This window comes from Prunus mume, linkage group LG1 (genome assembly GCF_029339155.1).
Source record: "Prunus mume cultivar Tortuosa linkage group LG1, ASM2933915v1, whole genome shotgun sequence".
NCBI classification, from domain to species: domain Eukaryota; kingdom Viridiplantae; phylum Streptophyta; class Magnoliopsida; order Rosales; family Rosaceae; genus Prunus; species Prunus mume.
Genome location: NC_142698.1, coordinates 6,534,279 through 6,556,329, shown reverse-complemented (window position 1 = coordinate 6,556,329; position 22,051 = coordinate 6,534,279). Strand labels below are relative to the sequence as shown.

At 37.4% G+C, this 22,051-nt stretch overlaps 2 protein-coding genes across 2 annotated transcripts; both read left to right on the top strand.

The window, feature by feature from the left end:
• The first annotated feature begins 5,810 nt into the window (after positions 1–5,810).
• On the top strand, positions 5,811–6,239 carry LOC148920859 (protein FAR1-RELATED SEQUENCE 5-like). The gene has a single exon (XM_089047187.1). It carries the CDS (start codon positions 5,811–5,813, stop codon positions 6,237–6,239), a length of 429 nt encoding a protein of 142 aa, XP_088903313.1.
• Positions 6,240–6,248: 9 nt separating this feature from the next.
• LOC148920858 (protein FAR1-RELATED SEQUENCE 5-like) lies at positions 6,249–7,436 on the top strand. Its single transcript, XM_089047182.1, has 2 exons — positions 6,249–6,658; positions 6,920–7,436. Exons 1-2 carry the CDS (start codon positions 6,249–6,251, stop codon positions 7,434–7,436), a joined length of 927 nt encoding a protein of 308 aa, XP_088903308.1.
• The last annotated feature ends 14,615 nt before the right edge of the window (positions 7,437–22,051 follow it).

Sequence of the window (22,051 nt, the reverse complement as noted above, 5' to 3'; positions counted from 1 at the left end):
TTTGTCAGCTGTCACCTTGAAAAAAATTAGCAACTAGCAAAAACTATGCGTAAAGAAAACCCCGTCTCTCCCAATATCGCTTGTGTAAAAATAAAAAATAAAAACTACAAAGGCAATTGGGAAAAGACTAAGAACGGACAAGTCTATGGTTGGCAAAGAATTAACTAAGTAAGAAAATATTAAGTTGTCGCTGGTTCTTCGTCAATTACAAAGGCAAGTCTCTGGTTTTATTTCCTAATTATATTATTGCATGTTGAGTTGAGCTGATGCGTGCAGGTAAGTCTATAAAACTGAATCTAACAATGTTCTGTTCCATATTGGCTTCAAGGACAGCTTAATTTGGTTTTCAAATATTTGGAATATGTTTCGGTAATCTTATAGTACATCCAATTTCAATTTTGGCATAACGATGAATACTACTAGTGTGGAGGATCTGGAGGAGGACTAGCGAATTCAACTAAGGTCATTCTCCGTTAATATCTTCCAGCGTTCAGCGAGGTTATTCAGCCAACGCTAGCACACGGAGTTTCCAACGAAGGCCAAATTCAGTTCATCCCCAGCCCAACCGAGCAAGTGCACCACAATATCCTACTGAATTCACAAAGAAACAAGAAGAAAACGACCCGTGAAAAACTTGTTCTTCTTTTGAAACCATCGTCGAACACCATATTTTGTTGACGTGAGTCTCCTAATTAATCAAGGAGATTTACTTCCTTGATTAATTAAGGGATTTACTTTCCTATTTTTATATAAGTGAATCATTGTACAATTAGGAGATACTTTCCTAATTCTTTGCTTTATCTAATTCCTTGTAAAACCCTCATATGTAAACTCATATATATACCTCCTTATGAAGAAGAAAAAAATACAACCCAAAGTATTCAAACCATATTCATATTTTAGCATGGTATCAGAGCCAGGTTCTCTTGTGACCTGTGCTTGCGTTCTTCTTGAAATTTAAGAGCTCTCCTCCCCTCCTCTTCAAGGGGAGAGGAGTGAAATGATATGTTTATTGACGTATCCCCATGAAGATACTACATATCTCTTTACTCTGACGACCCCTTCTCTTCAGGGGGAGAAGGGGAGTGAAGAGAAGTTGTTTTGTCTCTAAACCCTTATCTCAAATTTCTCATATTCAAATCCTAAATCCTAAATCAAATTCCTCATATTTTTTCCCCAAATACAAATCCCTCAAATCTAAAGTCCTCAAATCCTCTTATCCAAAACCCTAAATCAAATTCCTCATATTTTTTCCCCAAATCCAAATCCCTCAAATCTAAAGTTCTCAAATCCTCTTATCCAAATACCTAAACACATACCATCAAATCTTATACACATACCTCTTATATATATCCAATTCCTACATCAAATTTCTCACATCACCTTCCTCACCTTCTCACATCACATCTTACTTCCGTTGCGATGTCAGGAACCCATATGATTCTCCATCTTATTGCAGACTCACAGAAGCATGCGGTCAATCCTACTGACTTGGCTACCTAGACTCCTTCTTCTATCACCACCACCAAAGGTTCTACTCTTCATACATCCTCCAAGATCATATATTGCATATGCAGTGAGTGTGGTTAGTCAGTTTATGCATTCACCCAATGTTTCTCATAGGAATGCAGTTCATCAGATCTTAAGATACTTAAAGTCAACCCCTAGAAAATGATTAATGTTCTAAAAAAATGGAGATCTTGAAGTTGTTGGATACATAGATGCTGATTGGGCTAGTTCTATTACAGATAGATGCTCTACTTCAGGTTACTTTACATTCGTGGGAAGTAACCTAGTCACTTGGCAGAGTAAAAAGCAAAATGTGATTTCTCGGTCTAGTGCGAAGGTAGTATTGAGGAATGGCCCTGATGAATTGGGCTTCAAGCCGAAAAGCCAACGGAGTTACATTGTGATAACAAGTCAGCTATCGATATTGCCCATAATCCAGTTCAACATAATTGAACCAAATATGTTGAGGTGGATAGGCATTTTATCAAAGAAAAAATTGAGAAAAAGATCATCCGCCTACCATTTATAAAATCAGAAGATCAACTGGCAGATATCTTAACCAAAGCTATTTGTGGAAGAATATTTCATGACTCACTTATGAAGTTGGTCATTGGTGACATATATGCACCAAGGAGGAGTGTTGACGTGAGTCTCCTAATTAATCAAGGAGATTTACTTCCTTGATTAATTAAGGGATTTATTTTCCTATTTTTATATAAGCGATAAATCATTGTACAATTAGGAGATACTTTCCTAATTCTTTACTGTATCTAATTCCTTCTAAAACCCTCATATGTAAACTCCTATATATACCTCCTTATGAAGAAGAATAAAATACAACCCAAAATATTCAAACCATATTCATATTTTAGCATATTTGTCATTGCATTTGTGCTGGCAGTTTCATTATATCCCTCGTTCTTTTACATACCAATCATCGATGAGAAAAACAAGTGCCTTGACTTGGACGTCAAGTTGAAGAACGTAGCATTTGTTCTGCGGGTCCCTCTTTGATGTCACCTTCATAGTGCATATTGTATATCAAATTTATGAAGCCATTAAAGCTGTGGCTTTGGTAACTTGTATAAACAATCATCGATTTGTCTCTTTCCCTCTCCCATTGTTTTAGTAGGAACCAAATACATTTAATCAGAAAAAGAAAGTGATCTTAGAGCTTAAAAATATACTAATTGTATAACATAATATTGTAGCAACTTTGGTGGGTCCACCTCCCAAGTTAACAACTTGTTATGCCCAAAAAATAATGAAATAAGTTGTCGTTAGATTAATTGGAAATTATGGTCAATGGTTTCGGGATACTTGGAGAAGATATTTATAGAAGCTTAATTAATGAATTTAAAATTGTAAGACAGCTTAGCTATGGAGTTTGATTGACTTTATATCCACACCAAAAGAAGAAGAAGAGAATATATTGTAAGCTTTTAGTGAAGTAGCAACTTGCAAGATTAAGTTTGACTCCCTCCTTATTAATCAAGAAGAACAATTGAACCTAAATGATGCATTTGGGCTATTAATCAGGTTTAAGTCAACAGGAACAATTTGAACCTAAATTATGCATTAATTCCTCCATAAGTTGTTGCATTTCTCACCTTTGTCAACTATACCTAGCAACTCGCAAATTAAAAATGATAATCGATATAGCTAGGTTAATTGCAATTTGTATGGCATGGATGGACAACTCTTTCTTGAGGAAGGAAGGACTTGGACAAGTTAATTATACTAATATCGAATATCGCAAGTCTTTATAATTGAACACTCTTCTCTTCCAGATTGGATATTTTCAATTCTTGTTCAGAAGCTAAATAGTTTGATACATATCCTCTCAAACATAAAGAGGTTTAAATTATGAGTAACTTGTATGATCAGCCCACCATTCAAGTAAGGTTAGTTTCTCCGCCGATCGGGTCTCAATTCATTTATGACACAAATTTGTTATGTTATGTTTGTGTTCCCCTTTCTGATTTGCATTTTCGTTTCAGCTTAACACCTTACTCTTTAGGCAGTATTCAACTTGAAGGAGCTTCAGAAAGGTCAAGATTTGATAAACTTGTTGCAAATATTCCATTATGGAACCAAACATTTGTAATTTCATGTGTGATTGCAGTCTTATTGGACCCTTTGTTCTTCTACATTCCATTAGATCACAAGTGCCCCTTGTTTGCGGTCCCTCCTGGATATCACTTTTGTTGAGGCCCAAAAAATTCACAGTTTGGCCCGAATAAATTCCCAGCCCAAAACAATACATTATTGAGAAAAGACCCAATTTGGGGCATACAAAAGTCCGCCATGCATGAGTCACACTCCACGTGCCATGCCAAATAAATAATCCGTCATTCTAGGAATCAAGATTAAGATTATAAAATGCATTAGCCCTGCAAATCCATGCTACTTATCCCGTCAAACATCATAATTAAAAACATGCCAAGCGACATGCCATGCCAAGCGGAAAATCATTATTTCACACCCAACCACACTACAAGCCTAAGTGGGCCCAAGTCACTCAAATGCCTGGGGCTTGCTTGAGTAGATTGTGGTATGGATGGTAATAAGTTGTCATGAGGCCCATTGATAGGCCGAGAAATAGAGGTTCCAGGTTGCTTGGGAGTCTCGGAACTCAAGTCCATTTCTTATGCCCAAACATATGGGCGGGCACAAAAGAGGAAATAGTCCATTACCTTAGCCCAACACCACAACAAAATAGGCCTACACTTGTTGAGGTGAGCCCATTTATTTTGATAAACCAACGCATTGTCCTAGAAGGCCCATATAATTAAAATAAAGACCTGTAAAAGCCTCAACACCTTGCTGAAAAACAAAAGCCACGAAGGGAGCAAGGATGTCCACGTACGCAGAGCTGTTGGGAAGCTCCAGCACATGATGAGGAACAAATTTCAAGCAAAGGCATTCAAAGGACCAGGGGTTTTAGCGCGCAGCCTACCAGGAAAAGGGGCCCCTTTCGAACCAGCATGTATACCCATTTCTTTCCTTTATCAGATCTGGCCATGAAAGAAGGAAGGAAAGAAAGAAAAGGGGATGGCTGAGAATAGGAGTTTTCCATTAAAGTGGTCGTGGGAAGAGCATTGAGCTCCCAAAAATCCCTAAATTTGTGCAAATGGGCAGAGTGGATTTCACCAAAATAGGATGATTGAAGGGATGAGTGGAGAAAGGAAGGGAAAGACTTGGCCAAATTGGATAGAAACCATTAGGGTTTCTTGGGAAGGAGGAGCTTCCAGCGACTATAAATGAAACATCTCATACCCAACAACCATCATCCACAACCAGAAAGCAAGCTTCCTCTCTTACTTCCAAAACCAGCAATTTTAATGCTTAGTTCATCTCCTTCTGCCTTAGTTTTCCTTCTTGGCAGACTGTTTTAACACTTGACAAAACCTCTGTCAAGCTGCCGGAAAAAGCATTCAAGCCACCCTGTTCTCTCTTTCCCTCATTCTCAACCAAACTTCTCTGCAAACCCTTTCTCTCCTACCTTAATACCCCACTTTTCCCCTAGGAACACTTATTCTCTCTTTAGTGCTAAACTCATGGAAACTTTGCTATCATGCCACTATTATTAAATTTTGCTTGTGTTTTGTGTAATCAGAATCCAACAAGCTAGGCTATGCGTGTATTGTGTCAATTTGGGCAATGTTTTGTGTAAGTGGAATGCATTGATAAGTTGTGATGCAGTAATGATTGATTAATGAATTAACATTTGCTATGCAGTAATATAGAAGTAGATCAATAATATACGTGGATAAAATGTCTGGGGGTTCAGAGAGTGATGACTCATGTAACGCTAATGGGAGGGTTTACATTCACGAAGTAAGAAATAAAAACACCAGCAGTTGGGATGAAGTTTGACTCGCTTGACCTCGTTTATAATTTCTATAATAGATATGCATTCTTGGCTGGCTTTGGTATTTGACTTCATTCCAGCTTTTGGGGGAAAAATAAGAAAGAGATTCTGAGAAAAGAATTTGTATGTTGCAAACAAGGTGCATACCGGAATGATGAAACTCGGGAGAGAAAAAGATAGCGGGGAATAAGTAGATGCAATTGCAAAGCTAAGATTGTGGTTGTGAAGACACATGGGAGCAAGAAGTATATCATCTCTCTTTTTGCAGAGGGACACAATCATAAGATGACACCCTCCAGGAAGAATGCATTTACTGAGATCACACCGTCGTATTTCAGATTCTACAAAAGTACTCACAAAACAGTTGGGTTCGGTTAATATTCCCATTAATCAGAAGGTAAGTATTTTCGAGGTGCAATCCGGAGGAATGGATAAAATCGGTTTTATCAAAAAGGATATCTACAATCTTGAATGTAGTGTGAATGGGAAGTTGAGAAACCACGATGTTGAACTAGTGACCGAGTATTTTATGGTTGAACAGAAAAAAAATGAGGCTTTTTATTTCAAGATTGAGGGAGATGGCGATAACAAGTTTAGTCGATGTTTTTGGGCAGATGCAACTTCTAGACGGGCGTACGGGTTTTATGGGGATGTTGTTGTATTCGATACCACATTCAACATGAATAGATACGACTTGACATTTGCACCAATGTTGGGAGTTAATAACCATGGTCAAACAATTGTCCTAACATGCGCATCTTTTAGCAAGGAAACGACTGAGTCGTTTATTTGGATGTTTGAGGAGTTTAAGAAAGCCATGCCAGGTGGCGAACCTAAAACGATCATTACAAATTAAGATGCGGCAATGAGCAGAGCGATTTCAATAGCCTTCCCGACTACATTTCATCGACTTTGCATATGGCACATCACATTAAAGTTCTCTGTTAAGTTACCACATTCTGCTTATAAGGAGTATTGGCGTGAATTCCAGAAAGCCATATGGGATACTGACAATAAGGATGAGTTTGATGCAAAATGGAATATTGTGGTTACAAAGGCTGGTTTGACTGACCATCCATGGCTAAGTTCAATGTTTGATTTAAGGGAATCTTGGGTTCCAACCTACGCACGACACTTTTTTGCCACTGGAATGTCAAGCAGCCAAAGAGCGGAATGTTCTCATGGTTTCTTCAAGCAATACATATCAAGGAGAAATTCGTTGATGGATTTCATAATAATATTTGAGAGGGCACTTTCTCATCAACGTCAAAAAGAGTTAGTTGCTGATCACGTAGATGCATTTGAAGCGGCTCAATGTATTCTACCGATGCCATTGAACAAATAAATGGCTACCTTGTACACAAGGACAATGTTTCAAAAGTTTGAGCAAGAACTAATACAAAGTACAGCATGTTTCCTAGAGCTGAAAACAGAGGATGCTTCTAAAGTTGTCTTTAATGTGAGCGAAAGGAAAAATTAGGAAACAAGAGTGGCAGAAGTCGTATATGTCAAAGATTCTGACCATGCATCGTGTAGCTGCAAAAGATTTGAATTTGTTGGAATTATTTGCAAGCACATCCTAGCATTGTTCAGAAGGGACCAGATTGAATATATGCCCGATAAATACATTTTGAAGAGGTGGAAGAAAACTGCGAAATCTGGATTGGTGTCAGATGCAAATGGCAACGAAATTAAAGACTCTGCAGATCTTGGTCTTTTAATAAAGTGGAGTACAATGTCCCGACTTGCTTCAGATGTGGTTGAGGATGCATTAATGTGTGAAGAAGGATGTGAGCTACTGTCAGAGACTCTAAAAAGTTTGCGGGTGAAGTTGAAGTTGTTGAAGGATGGACCAAGTAATAACGAAGTTGGAGGGTCCAGCTCTCAAATACAATATATGAAAAACCCTAAGAGAGTAAGGTGCAATGGAGGGTCGAAACGAGTAACGGAAGCAAAGGAAAAGGCAATGAAGCGAGGGATTAGACACTGTCGGGAGTGTGGACACATTGGTCATGATAGAAGACAATGCCCAAGAAATTTGAACACACCATAAGATGTTAACACTGTTTATAATAAGACCTAAAATTTGAATAGGTAAAGTTCTTATGTGCTTCTGTTTGATGTTTATGTAGGACATCACCGTCGAACAATGACGAATCAACTCCAATAGATCTTAGTGACCCATTATTCTGCGAATTTTACAGGATGCACAGACCAACTCAATGATTTAGGTTTCTATTATACGAAGCCCGGTTATTATGAAGACTAATGATCAGGTGAAGTTTTCTAGATGCAGTTTTATTATTATTATTTTTTGGTTCATGTCCACCGATGAGCTCTTACTATGTCCATTGATAATTGAAATGAAAATTTGCTTGGTTTCATTCTTGCATGAAATTTGGACACATGTTAATTTTACGTCTTCTCCCTATTTAGAAATTTTCATAGACATTAGATAAAGCATCAAATTTTGATTTATGTAAAGAAGCAATGACTTTTACCTTGTAAAATGGGTAGTTTATGGTGAATTATGTTTTAACAGAGATTCATTGATTATATGACAGCTAATGCAGCATTTCCAAGACGGTATTGTTTCCATTACCGATAATGATTTCCAGTGACGCATCATTTCTAGCAGCACCCACTTTTTGCGAATGTTATGTTCTAGTGTTTCTGGTAATTAATATCGAGCTCGGCTGGTTATTAGGTGCGATTTTGCAAACATTCGTGGCTGAAGGATACTTGAAGCACTTTGTTGGAACAGAAAGATTAGAAAGCAACATGTAAAAAAGTACATTGCAACTAATCACATTTCGAATGGTTGGATAATATTAAAGGGTACACTAACATTTGAACTACTCATAATTCCACACACAAAAGAAAATTTGATTGCAAAGCATTTTATGTGCTCCCTCTTAGCAATACCACGATCTCCCCAGTCAACTGAACAACGGTAGCCACAATCACTAGGTCATATTGGTCAGCTTCTTTTAGCAGGTCTCATGTGCTTATGGTCACTCACGTCCCTAGTGATATAGAGAAAATAAATATTCAGCAAATATTTGGAATTTTATTATATATACATAAACCATAAACCATTCACTAAACAATCTATAGCACATGGTATTTTACTTATGACTCACGTGTCATGATAATGAGGCTTTACTGATTCCCAACGTGATGTGATATTGACTGTCTATTGGATAATATTTCCATATTTGCAAAATATAATGTTAGACAGAAGGAACACATGATGACTTGCAAGACATAGTCCCAATAATTGTATATGAAGCAAATGAAACTGATATTTGTATTATTTTATATTACATAATGATATTAAGGGAATATCCTTCTAATTTGTGCAATACCACGATCACCCCCAACCAACAGAACAGCAATGTAGCCGCAATCGCTTAGTCGTATCGGTCGGCTTCTTCCGAGTAGCTTTGACGTGCTTATGCTCATTCATGTCACCACCATCGTCTAGTATCTCTCTCACAGCATCAGGGGACACAGAGTCCCAATTATAACTTGTATGAGTAGTTGCCGCGAATGCTCGGAATTTTTCGAATCCTTCGTTGAATGCCAACTCCAGTTCACTGTGGTGCTCTTCGCATCGCATATGGTTCATCAAACAACCTTTAATTTCATCATTCATTACTGTATCCAACTCCTCAGCTTTCAGCTTCCTTTTATGACTCAGCTTCAAGTACTTGTTCTTACGGGAGAACGCTTTGTTCACTCTAATGTTAAGATCAGCCAAAATGGCCTCGTCTTCAACACATTTCTCGTGCCATGAATTGATCAGTCTTGGAATTATAATCCAGCTTGGTACTGACTGCATCTATTGCCTCTAATGGATCATCGGAGTCCCCCTCACTTCCCAAATGATGTTGAAAATGGAAGGGGTCGGCGAGTACAACGTGGAAATGGAACCTGCGACTCCAATTTTTCATCTTCGATTGTGTTGTTGGCGCCTGAAGAGGTTGACATGCTTGAATAATCCTATTTGTTTTAGAGGATGAGGATTGCATATGCAATTTCTTTTGAGAAATGGAACATAGCTTTATAGACCAACATACCAAAGCTTGCGTGTAGTCAACATATGTACTTTATTTCAATTTTTAAAAAAGAGGTGTCAGGTTTTGCTTTTCAAGCATATCAACCTCACACTCTCCTTACACCACTGTTAGTGGTTGAAAGAAACTCAATGGAAGTGACATTTAGTTAGTGAACTCAACCAAACTAACCAAACTAGTTATGATTAAACTTAGATTGTATGAGACCTTTTTTAATTTATACATTGTCAACCAAATATTTTTTTTTTTTTGCGGAGACCCTTTTTTATTGGTATTAGTATCACCCCCTTCATAGAAATTCTCCCTCCACAAAAAACTCACTCCTCCACCGAATCTGTCTCCATCTATTGAAACTCTGTCCTTCATAGAAACTCTCTCCCCCCATTGAATGGATTTACTAACGAAGTTTGATGTGAGCATAATAAACACCCCTCCAAACAAAGACTGTCTTCGAAACACAAGTGAGTCACCAGACAAGCAATGTCACATTCCTAGACAGAATGACCATTTTGTTGGAAGTTTTGAGTCTGAAAGAGTTCTTGCTTTCTGGAAGGAGAGGCATCTTCAACTTGGTGATGAAATCCAAAGGGCAAGGGCACGTTTGGAATTTGTTGAAGGCCAAATTGAAGATGACAAAAGGCAGGCCAATCTGGATAAGGCGAAGTTGCAGCGCATGAAGCGTAGACACAAACGACTTCGGAGTGTAGCTGTTCAAAAATACAAGAACTCATCTAATGCAATAGAGTCAAAGAAGCGTGTGATGCAAGCTGGATTCGACTACTTCCGGTCTTATGTAAAACTCGTCGTACCCGGGTTTGATTGGTCATCTATTACCGTTTCGATGTTAACAAATATACTCAGGAAGGGAAGTAACCATTTTGGTTATCGTGTTTGAGTAGAGGCAAATCAGAGGAATTGGAATTTTCGTTAAACTCTGCTTCAAACCCATTTTGATGCTTACTACTATAGAAGATTTCAACCTTAATATTTTGATGTCTTTAATTACGATAACACGATGCAAAGTGCCCATCTACTTCAGTCATATGTTGCTGCCATGTCCATTTTTTTGTGATCACGTATCAGATTTGGACATGGTTGCATCATATGCAATGTTACCTTTATGTATTATATGTTAGGGCAAGGTTTATGGAAAAGTATGTGTGAGTGCTTTTGTAACAAGGTTATGACATTATTTTGTACCAGTTATATATTGTTTTTTGCACTGGTTCATCTCCTACTATTGCTTTATTTCTTTATATTATATGTTTATGAGATTGGACATGATAGAAAATATATTACTGATTCCCAATGCAGCGTCATATTGACAACTTATTGAATACCGTCGACGTTTTCAAAACTCTAGGTGCAGGTGCATATGGACAACTTATTGAATATCTCTGATGTCTTCAAAGCTCTAGGCGCATGCGCAGTTCCAATGATGGCTTCGAAGTAGTGGTGCATTTATTATATATGTACATTATTATAACCAAAACAGATAATTTTACATCCTTATATATGAAAGGAAACTAATTCTTGTATTATTACAAATTATATAACGAATATTAAGGAAATATACTTGTTAAAGTGACAAACATATATACTTAGGGTTAAGAGGAAAGTGAGTTATGTAAACAATTTTTGAATTTGTAATTGCGAAATTGATGATTTATGGGTTCCATAGTTTTATAACGTCACATAGAGGCCGGAGTATTTTGCACTAAAAAAGCCAAAATAATTGCCAAATGAACACCTGGCGCGATCTCAGCCCCTCACCTTTCACCCCTTGACAAGTGTACGTCAGTCAATATGGCCACATCCTTACCTTTTACCCTAAATTATTATTTTATTATTTTTTCTTAGAAAATTCATAACTAAATACACAAAAATCAGAAAAATGATCCGAAAATTGCTACGAACTCATTGAGACTCCATCCCCTTGCTGAATTCCCCGATTCGTGGTTACATATTTTAAAAAATAATTCCGAACATTAACGAGAGATGCTTGTTGAAGTAGGTTATTGAAGTTAAAGTTAACAAACATATATACTTAGGGTTAAGAGGAAAGTGAGTTATGTAAACCAATTTGGATGTTTTCATTGCGAAATGGATGATTTATGGGTTTCATAGTTTTATAACGTCACAAGGAGGCGAGGGTATTTTTCGGAGCATTTTTAGGATTTTTCTACTATTTATTACCTTTTTCAAAAAAATTTGCACTAAAAAGCCAAAATAATTGCCAAATGGACACCTGGCACGATCTCACCCCCTCACCTTTCACCACTTGACAAGTGTGTGTCAGTCAACATGGCCACATCCTTACCTTTTACCCTAAATTATTATTTTATTGCTTTTTCTTAGAAAATTCATAACTAAATACACAAAAATCAGAAAAATGATCCGAAAATTGCTACGAGCTCATTGAGACTCCATCTCCCTTGCTGAATTCCCCAATTCGTGGTTACGCATTTTAAAAAGCAGTTCTGAACATTAACGGGAGATGCTTATTGAAGTAGGATATTTAAGTTAAAGTTAACAAACATATATACTTAGGGTTAAGAGGAAAGTGAGTTATGTAAACCAATTTGGATGTTTTCATTGCGAAATGGATGATTTATGGGTTCCCCTCGTTTTATAACGTCACAAGGAGGCCGGAGTATTTGTCGGGGCATTTTTAGGATTTTTCTACTATTTATTGCATTTTTTCAAAGATTTTTGCACTAAAAAAGCCAAAATAATTGCCAAATGGACACCTGGCGCGATCTCAGCCCCTCACCTTTCACCCCTTGACAAGTGTGCGTCAGTCAACATGGCCACATCCTTACCTTTTACCCTAAATTATTATTTTATGACTTTTTCTTAGAAAATTCATAACTAAATACACAAAAATCACAATAATGTTCCGAAAATTGCTACGAGCTCATTGAGACTTCATCTTCCTCCTGAATTCCCTGTTTCATGGTTACGCTACATTAGTATTTTATTATTATTTATCCTAAATTATTTGTATTATTATTGTTATATTACTTTTTAGCTTGTACATTTGTTAATTATATTTACTCCAAATTTTTATTTTTATTTTTATTTTCCGTGTGAATAGACCATTTCTGGTGCTAATCAGTTTCTCTCTTCTTCAATTTGTTAATGTTTTTTCTTTTTTAGGTTTAAGGGATGTTTTCAAACATAAAATGGAAATATACAAGCCATCCATTCTACAACATCAGGAAATAATTATTCAAAGTCTTTCACTGTTCAAGTTTTGCTTAAGAAACGTGTAACCAAATCATTTGGGATATGCTAAGTGGGAAAATGTCATTCCCAAGAACTGGTGAAAAGACATATACTCACTTCATGCATGCGTTTTCGTTTACTAAATATTAAGATTGCAGTTGTGCAAAATATCTGTCAGTAAAATGTCATTCGTAGCCGTCAATTATGTCAGTAATAATTCCACTATATAACATATATTATACATTTATATATAAAACGGTTTAGGACAGCACAAACACCAGACAAAATAGATTAAAACATGAAATAGAAAACAACATTTGTAGGACATAGACACGCATAAAAATCGTAGAAACATACGACAACTAATTATAAGGGTATGGATTCTGGCACAACATAGACACGCATCACCTTGAACCAAAAACACTCTCACAGTGCCATTTGCATCGATTACAACAAGTAGTCCGTATGGATTGATCTTTTCTTCACTAGGCCACCTGGAATAACAAAACACCAGTCGTTGTTGTTACAAGCGCTGCACTGATTGAACTTAATCTTCCCATAGTGAAACATATCTACGATATGTCTTCCAACAGAGAAAATTCCGCTTAATCTTTGTCTCAAAGCATCCCTGGTTCCTTTTATATCAATGTTGTTACGTTGATTCAAAGAACACAAGAATTCTAATGCATCCTCTTTTGACTGACCAATTCCGGACATGCCAAGTAGTCCAACTAGATATGTCGCTTCCATATGGCCTGCCGTGCCTGCAACGCGCATCCCAGACAATGGTTCCACATTACCGTGCCTGAAAAACACGTCGAACACTTCTCTAAATATCGCCTCAGGGTTCTCGCAAGCCCTGCATTGTTCCACGAAATGCCGGACCTGCGTTGAGGCATAGTACCAGTTAGGATGGTCTTGGTACTTTTCCATTGAAATGGTGTTCCACACTTGTGGAGTGTTTGCTAACGTATTGAACAATGTGCACACAGATGCCACACGAAAGAGATCTTCCGATGATTGGGTTGCCACGTATAACATCACTTTAAACCAAGCTAATTCCGGGATGAAGGCTTGGAGCACATCCAGATGGAGATGCTTCCTTCTCTTTCCTCCGACTGTAGTGTAATGTTTCGAATTCATTGAAATATTTTTGGAATGGAACGATTTGAGGACTGCAAGAGGGGAGAAATGAGAATATACGGGGTTTTGGGTTTGTTTTAGCCTCTGTTTGCACTGTTTTGAAAAGGTGTTTCCTTGGGGTTTTTCCAAGTTGACCCTTTTAAAGAAACTAACCCAACACCAAAAGATAAGACAGGCTAAGGAAAACGTCATCGAAATGCAAAGGGAGTCGACCGTCCAAAAGTCAATTAATAACCTATTTCCATAGCCATTGTTTGGCTTTTCCCGCCATTAAATTCATTGATACAAATGTGATGGATTACTGACTAGTGACAGAAGGTCCCATCAGATACTTTTTCATTTTCCCACACCACACTGCCCCTAGTAAATGACGGATTCTTATCCAACTAGTTGCCTTAATGAAAGGTGTCACAATTCTGACGGTACAGGTATCCAGATCGTGACCAACCCACCCACACACAGAAAAGAAAGATATAATTCGATTTGGGCAGAGATAAGAGAGAGCTGAGTGAGAAGTTTAGGGTTATGAGTGAAGGGGTATGACTGAGAAGGTATGAGTCCGAAGAGGTTTCAGTGAGAAGATCTGAGTGAGAAGAGGTACAAGTGAGAAGATTCAACATGTCTTCGTCTTCATCTTCCGCTCAAACAAAGAAGTGTCAGTATTGTGGAGCTGCAATGGTGCTTCGGGTTTCAAAATCAGATAAAAATCGAGGGAAGCCATTTTGAAAGTGTCTAACCTCCTATGTAAGTTTTCATTTCCAGAATATGTATGTGGGTGAAAAAAACCGAGTTTAACTCTGAATTATTTTGCATATATGATGCCTGCAATTAGGAGCCACCAGTTGGAATGGATTGAATGGGTTGATGTAACCTCCGCTGAAGCAGATAGCAAGCCGACACGTATGATGCTACAGTGCTTAATATGCTGAAGTCCATTAAGGACTTGGTATTAGTTTTATTAGTTGTATCAATTGTCATATTATTTGTTCTTTTAATGACCAATTAAGTGCACGGTTTCAAGGATTGTAAAAGTTCTCCCCAAAAACACATGTTGCACGCACCACCAATGACTTTTCAAACCCAATTTGTAATTTTTGTTCTTCGAATAGGTGGATTGGCATTGAGTTTAAATTATTGTTTGAAACAAAAGCATTTATTTGTCTGAAACCCAGTAAAAACTTTCCTAGACTTACTTTAAAAAAATAAAGTCATACGAAGACGATAAAATGACAACATAGGGCCAATACGATGCAATAACAAGACAATACATTTTTTTTGAAGATTGCATAATTATTTAGTGTATATAGATTGTTTATTGATTGGTTACTGCATGTAAATCGCATGATATTGAATGTTTATTGAAGGTTTATTAACTGCATGTATTTCGCATGTTATTACTCCGATATTGAGTGTTTATTGAAGGTTTATTGATTGTTTACATGTTTAGTGAAGGTTTAATGATTGTTAACTGCATGTATTTCGCATGTTATTGAACCGATATTGAAGGTTTATTGAAAGTTGATTGAGTGTTTACTGCATGTATGTAGCATGTTATTGCTCCAATATTGCATGTTTATTGGGGGCAAAAGTAGGACTCAAGTTACATTTAAGGGGGGAAACGGTCCTTATTCTTTGTTTTAGTAGGAAGAATAACTGTTAAGTAGAATTTTCTATTCAATACGACTTCCTTATGGTTGATGTAATTGGGGACTGATGTATATTGCATGTCTATTGCGTGTATATTTCATGTCTATTGCGTGTATATTGCTTGTCTGTTGCCTGTGTATTGTTATTTATTTCCTTCGTAAGCAATACAAATCAAGACGCAATAAATGTAAGATATGCATGCAATAGACAAACAATATAGACCCAACAGACATGCAATATAGACGCACCAATATACATTACTTTTATGCTACTCAGTTGCCCAAAACCAATAAAATAAAGAAAATCAACCAATTTATTAACCGATTATAAAGGAGAGAGGGATTCAAACCCAAGGCGGTCATGGAACCAATAGGGAGTTTTTAGAGCATTGCACACAGGGACATTTTTTCATGTGTTTCTATAAAGAGGGCATGGTTGAATAAAATATTGGAGGCGAGGCCATAGCCGCCTATTCCCCTTACAGAATTACCTTATTAAGATGCAACCCATTGCGATTAAGTCAAGGCATGTTGAACGGTTTAAAGATTGGGATCTGATATTTGGAATGGTGACTTGGATAAATGATGACATATCACTTTGCAATGATGTAATACACTTAAAAAGCCATCAGTCCCCATTCACATATGCATTCTTCAAATCCCAATTCACATATGCAGTCTTCAAATCCCAATTCAATGCAGTTTGGTTGAGGTTAGGTAAATGTCGTGAAGGAGTTAGGCCAATATTACACGGATATTTGTTTCATTACATCAAAAAAAACTTTACACTCCATATGCACATTCTATGTATGGGAATGACATGTGTCTAACTTCAAAAACGCATCTGCCTATCCATTTAGATTGCCCACATGCAATAGATTTACATATCCATTTACTTTTCTCCTCACCAACCCTCAGCATCTCCATTTCAGATTTTCATTTTTCTATGCTCTGCATCCAGCTCCATATACATTTCGTACAATATGAGAATAAACATAGCGTAATATCACACTAATCGAAATGAAAGCATGCATCCGCTATAATATTTGCTACTATTTTGGTTCTAATTGTTATTGTCCAATAACTTAAATCTAAATTTCTGTACACAAATACACTAAGATTGAGAAAGACGAAGAAGAATTCAGGAGCAGAGGTAGAATTCGAAAAGGACCCGTGGGTCTCTATTGTGTATTTACATGACTTTGAAATTGGACATTCCCAAAACCTATTTAATCATCATGTGCCTAAACTAAGTTCAACCGATATCATGGCTTGTAAGCATCTCCCCATGCAATTTCTGCAGCCAACTTCAACCGAAAAAATGGCATGTTCTGCGAGGTGCAAGTAGCTAAGGGAATCTCAGCACTCAACAGCTCAATGTACTTCAACACGAACATACCACAATCACCTTTGAAGCAAAACAAGAACTCGATCAATTCAACTAATGACATTCTCACGTAATTGACAAATTAAAGTAATAAAATTAAATAAAAAATTATGCTCACTGATTAGCCTGTTGTGGAATATCCACACGATGTATTGGCCATGGACACCACCAATCTCGGGTGCACTCGTTCGCGTAAACACCTTCTTCATAAAAGTCGAGGGTGTTCAAAAGATTTGGAATCGTAATTGACAGGGGGCCGAGTTGTTCCTTTAAGCTCTCATCTAAATGAGTGAAACCATTGAATCGTAGACTTTGATTTCACACTGAATCAGATCAATCTCTAGAGCCACCCAATGCTTATATTTTGGCAACATACAAGGTACATACACCTTATACGTATTCTGCCAATCCAATCCACACGCCGGAACCTTGCTATTTACAACGTTCACTAAACTGCTTCTAATTTTCCACCCAACTTGCCCTTTTTTCCTTTTATTATCCGCAAAGCAAGTATGGATGTGATTCTGTGAAATAGAAAACAATCAATGGTTAAACACCTCCACAAAGCAAGTATGGATAATTTGTAATTATTAACTGCACTTGGTCAAGGCCTATGCCATACTTGATGTAGCACCAGGTGTGTTATTTTAAACACTTAGAAAGACAGAACAGATAAGAAAAGGTGAAGGAAGAAAAGATAGAAGGCAGGCAGAAATCAGAGAGTTTAAAGGAATGTTTAATCAATATTCAAATCTGAATTGTAAATAACTACATAGGGGTATTTATAGCAAACTACAACCTAGAGACAATAGAATTAAAATTCCCAGGTAAAACAGAAATCTTATTCCTAATAAAATAGGAAACTTAGAAATCCTAATAGGATTTGGAAAACTAACTTAGAAATCCTACTAGGATTTGGAAAACTAAAGAATATAGGAAACTAACAAATTAATTAGGAAACTAAACAATTTAGGTCCTATGCATCCTACATCACATACCGTAAAAAATACATCGGTCGTTGTCCAGTCCGATATTTCTACTTCCTCCAACTGTTGTTGTCGCTTCCGGATGAGATACAAGCCCAAATCAATGTGCTGCACATGTTTTCCTTGTCAATCTCATAATCTATGTACATTCAAACAAATGCATAATCAATTAAACTTACATCTCCTTTCAGCCAACCGTCGGCTTTGTGAGGGAAGCGAAGAATTCAATCTCACTTCCACGTTACCAAATTGCATCACCAAACTATGAATATAAAAAAGTTTTAGAACACAACAATTAAAAAATATATACACTCATGCCTTTTATCTCAAAAAACAAAGGACTTACTTTGGGTTATGGCGCCATTCCCAACAAAGTTTTAGCAATTTCACATATCATCATGCAGAATCGCCTTCATTGGGTCTAACGTCCGAAGTCGGGTTATCTTTGGCAAATTTTTTTGAACCACTTCACTAGCTTCAACGATCTTCCACATATAAATAATCCTCTTTCTCTTCCGTAATTGGACCCCTCGTTCCACACCTTGACCTTCATCATTCAACCAAACGTTCAACTGAGATAACACAGCTGTAGGTTGATCCAAATCAATGTCCCCGATAGTAAACTCAACCTTTGTCCCCTCCATGCTCTTGCCAATGTCATCGCCAAGCAACATAACTTCATCATCCTCTTCCTCACATTGGTTTCTTTGCACTTCCTTTTCCTCACTTCTCTGTCTTTTCACTTCCTTGCTCTTCCTTCTTTTTTTGTGGATCCTTTCCCTCACCGCTTTTTCTTTGTAGTTCTTCATCTCCCTCAATGCTCTTTCTTTGCGCTTCCTCTCCTTTGCTGCTTTTTATTTTCACTTGCTCTCCTCACTTCTTTTCCTTTGAGCTTCCTCTACCTCCCTTGGTTTTCTTTGCACTTCACCCCTTCAATCCTCCTCTTCCTTTTCCTCTCCTCATTTCTCTTACTTGGCACTTCACCCCCTTCAATCCCCTCCTCTTCCTTTTCCTCTCCCTCATTTGTCTTACTTGCCCCTTCACCCCTTTCAATCCTCCTCTTCATTTTCCTCTCCCTCATTTCTTTACTTGGCCCTTCATTCCATTGCATCAAATCCACTTCCTCATATCCCTTAAATAGATGTGACATGACACAACGATTCGTCATCTCTTTCAGTAAAGCTATGTCCCTTCTCACTTCCTGCTCAAAATGAGGACCTAAACAGTGGTCCAAAATTTTTTCCATCCATATGACCTTTAACTCAAGGACGTCCTTTTCCCGCTTTACTTGAAACAACTCGGACCTCAACAAGCTTACCGTCTTGTTCAACTCATCAAGGTCAGCACATGAAGAAGGAATTGACTCTGCTGAGCCAACAGTAGGGCGATCCTGTGGCCAACTCCAATATGGTTGTCTCATTTCCTCTTCACTTGGACATAGCGCCAGAATCAATCGATCGTGTCGAAAACAGACAAGAGTCATATGCAATCATTCTACTTCATAATTTCATTGAATCTTATAAATAGTTCCAAGGGCTGCAAACCAAACCTCTTTGCTCTGGAAAAAATAATTGTTCAACTTTCTCATCTCGGGAACAGACATAGTAGTTCTCCATCGCAAAATACGCGGGAGAGCTGTCGGATCAACAACCTTGCAGTAATTCAGTCTGTCATTCTAGGAATTAATTCATATACCAAATCTACACAATTCACAGGACACAAGTTATTATTTAAGTTTTAAAGTCAACAAAACATAACGACATGAACATTATTACTATGTACCTGGAAAGCATACGTGAAACCTTTAAAACTCCAGCCACCCTTTTGCACTTCACCATGGTTATCCTTTTGCCCTTCTCATTTCTCCGCCTTGTTCCGGTTACCTTACTTTTCCCCTTCCCTCTTCCCTCTTCATTTTCAAAGCTTTTCACATACTTTGTTGGTGCAGAAAACAGACTGTCTTGGGTTTTGTCAAATGACACCGAACCCCATGGATACCTGTTGAACGCATCCAAGTCCTCTACAAGGGTCAGGTAATTTAGATTGATGTTCAAATGTTTGTCCCTTCCCAAAACCACTAACTCAGCAAAGTAAACAAGAGCTAGCTTGTAGATGTCATCTTCCTCTGTGCACCTCATAAATGCTTCTTCTAAAGCATTACATGTAATTCCTTCGTCTATAAAATATCTTTTCTGAAGTCTAATTTCATCACTTTCTCCACTGGAAACTTCAGGCACTTCCCAAAACGAAGCCCGAGATCAAACAGAAATCTGACGAGTGAACGAGCAACGTCGCACCCTATTAAGAAACTCAGTCCATCCAAGTCTTTCACACCTGCCCCGCTACTCTACGCAACACAACCCCATGCACAATCTGCCCACTAAACCGAATCTTATCTATATTCGAAGATGGCCAAAGCATGATGTCTTGAATTGTTCTAATTGTTCGGCACTCAACTTCGCTCGAATTGCAACTAGGGATGAATTTGCATGTGAGCAGTTGTTCACCCGTGAGGAATATGCCTCTAACTCTGGCCATACCAGCTCCACGTTGGATCCCATTTCCTGAAATATAAGATGAAATAACGTGAACACATATACTACCACGTATTTGCACAATCATATTGGTATTTACACAACTAGTAAACCAGCACATTACAAATTTTACAAAGTACATGCGCATAGGGATTACTGATCATAGGCTTTAACATCATCAAAGCAATATGACATATTTTGTGCAAATAGCTGTTAATGCAATGATTCTATGAATTACAAGTAATAGCATGTGTTTTATTTATGGATCCAAACTCCAATCAATGGTTGATGCATGAGTGAGTGTGAGTGCAATCTAGGCAAGTTCTGCACTTCACACACATGACAATTATTGTCATCTTATACACAACACAAAATAAATAAATAAATAAGAAAGATGGTGGAAGGAAGCAAAGCAAAGCATCTGCTCTGCTATCTGCTCGCTAAGCCATTGCCACATCCTTCTTTCTTTCTAGCTTTTTCTTCAGTCAGCCATAATCGTCATAGATCAACCTTTTTTCAAATGCTTTGCACTTTTATTCATGAGTTTATTATTATATGTTCTCATTTTTAACAAACAAATTTAGTAACAACGGAAATAATATTTATTTCAAAAATTATATATATTCTAGCGCCAGAGAGATAATCTGCACTCTGCACTGCTTCAAATGTGGAAAATTTTGAGGGCCTCCTACAATTCAACACCATTACCTTATTCATATCATTATTGACATGTTATTGACATGTTATTGACTTTATTTTCATTCGTTAACATATACCCAAGCAAAAATTAACATGCAAGTGAAGCACAAAGAAGAGATGCCAAATCTAACAACATTCATGGTACAAATTGAGAAAATGGTTACTCTAACCCTAAACTCAAATTCCATAAATTACTTACCAAATGCTGGTTATTGAACAATCGCAAGGTGTCTGTGTTGGGTCTTTGTGCGGCTTTGCTCCACAAATGGAACCTATTACTTCCAACGAATACGCTTCTCTCCTTCCCCTTCCATTGCTTCGTCTTTTCATTGTTTCAGAATCCAAGCCTTTGCTCCTTCCACTCAAAATAAATACTTTTTCACGATTTAGATAGTGGAGTTGCGTTCAACCGTCGTTAACCTTTGCCTTCAACCGTCGTTGCCCGTTGCCTTCAACCGTTTCTCAGAGCTTAGCGGTTTATCTGAGCTATGAGTTTGAGATCAATGGGTTTTTTCTATTCAAACTTCGAACTTACCTCTTTTTTCTTTTTTTTTTTGTGTTGGGACCAACTTCATTGCTGGATATTAAATTCAGGTTTGGGTTCCTCACCTACCTGATTGCACAACTTTATCCCAATTCTCCCCAGCCCTTGGATTGATCCAATGACTATAAAGTGAACCCCTTAGAACTTACCCCTCATTATAGTCTGAGGGGGTTTGTTTTGCCTAGTGTGGTGGTGAGGTGAGGTGACTCGGAACCAAACATGATCAGATTTGAGATATTATCCCAGGCAGATCAGCGACCTATTACAAACAATATTAATATTGTCTTTGACTTAACCACTTATAAAGCCTGGCAGATGTGAAGTTTTATTTAAAAAAAATATGTGATATTAGTAGTGGAATCATTGATTATATATTGTATTTATTTTAAAATTTTCGATGTGGGCCTTTATATTCTTCAATA

Coding starts and splice junctions, on each gene's coding strand:
- LOC148920859 (XM_089047187.1), top strand. CDS start 5,811: ATGGATAAAATCGGTTTTATCAAAAAGGATATCTACAATCTTGAATGT.
- LOC148920858 (XM_089047182.1), top strand. CDS start 6,249: ATGAGCAGAGCGATTTCAATAGCCTTCCCGACTACATTTCATCGACTT. Junction 6,659..6,919: donor TCTCATCAACGTCAAAAAGA/GTTAGTTGCTGA, acceptor TGCATCGTGTAG/CTGCAAAAGATTTGAATTTG.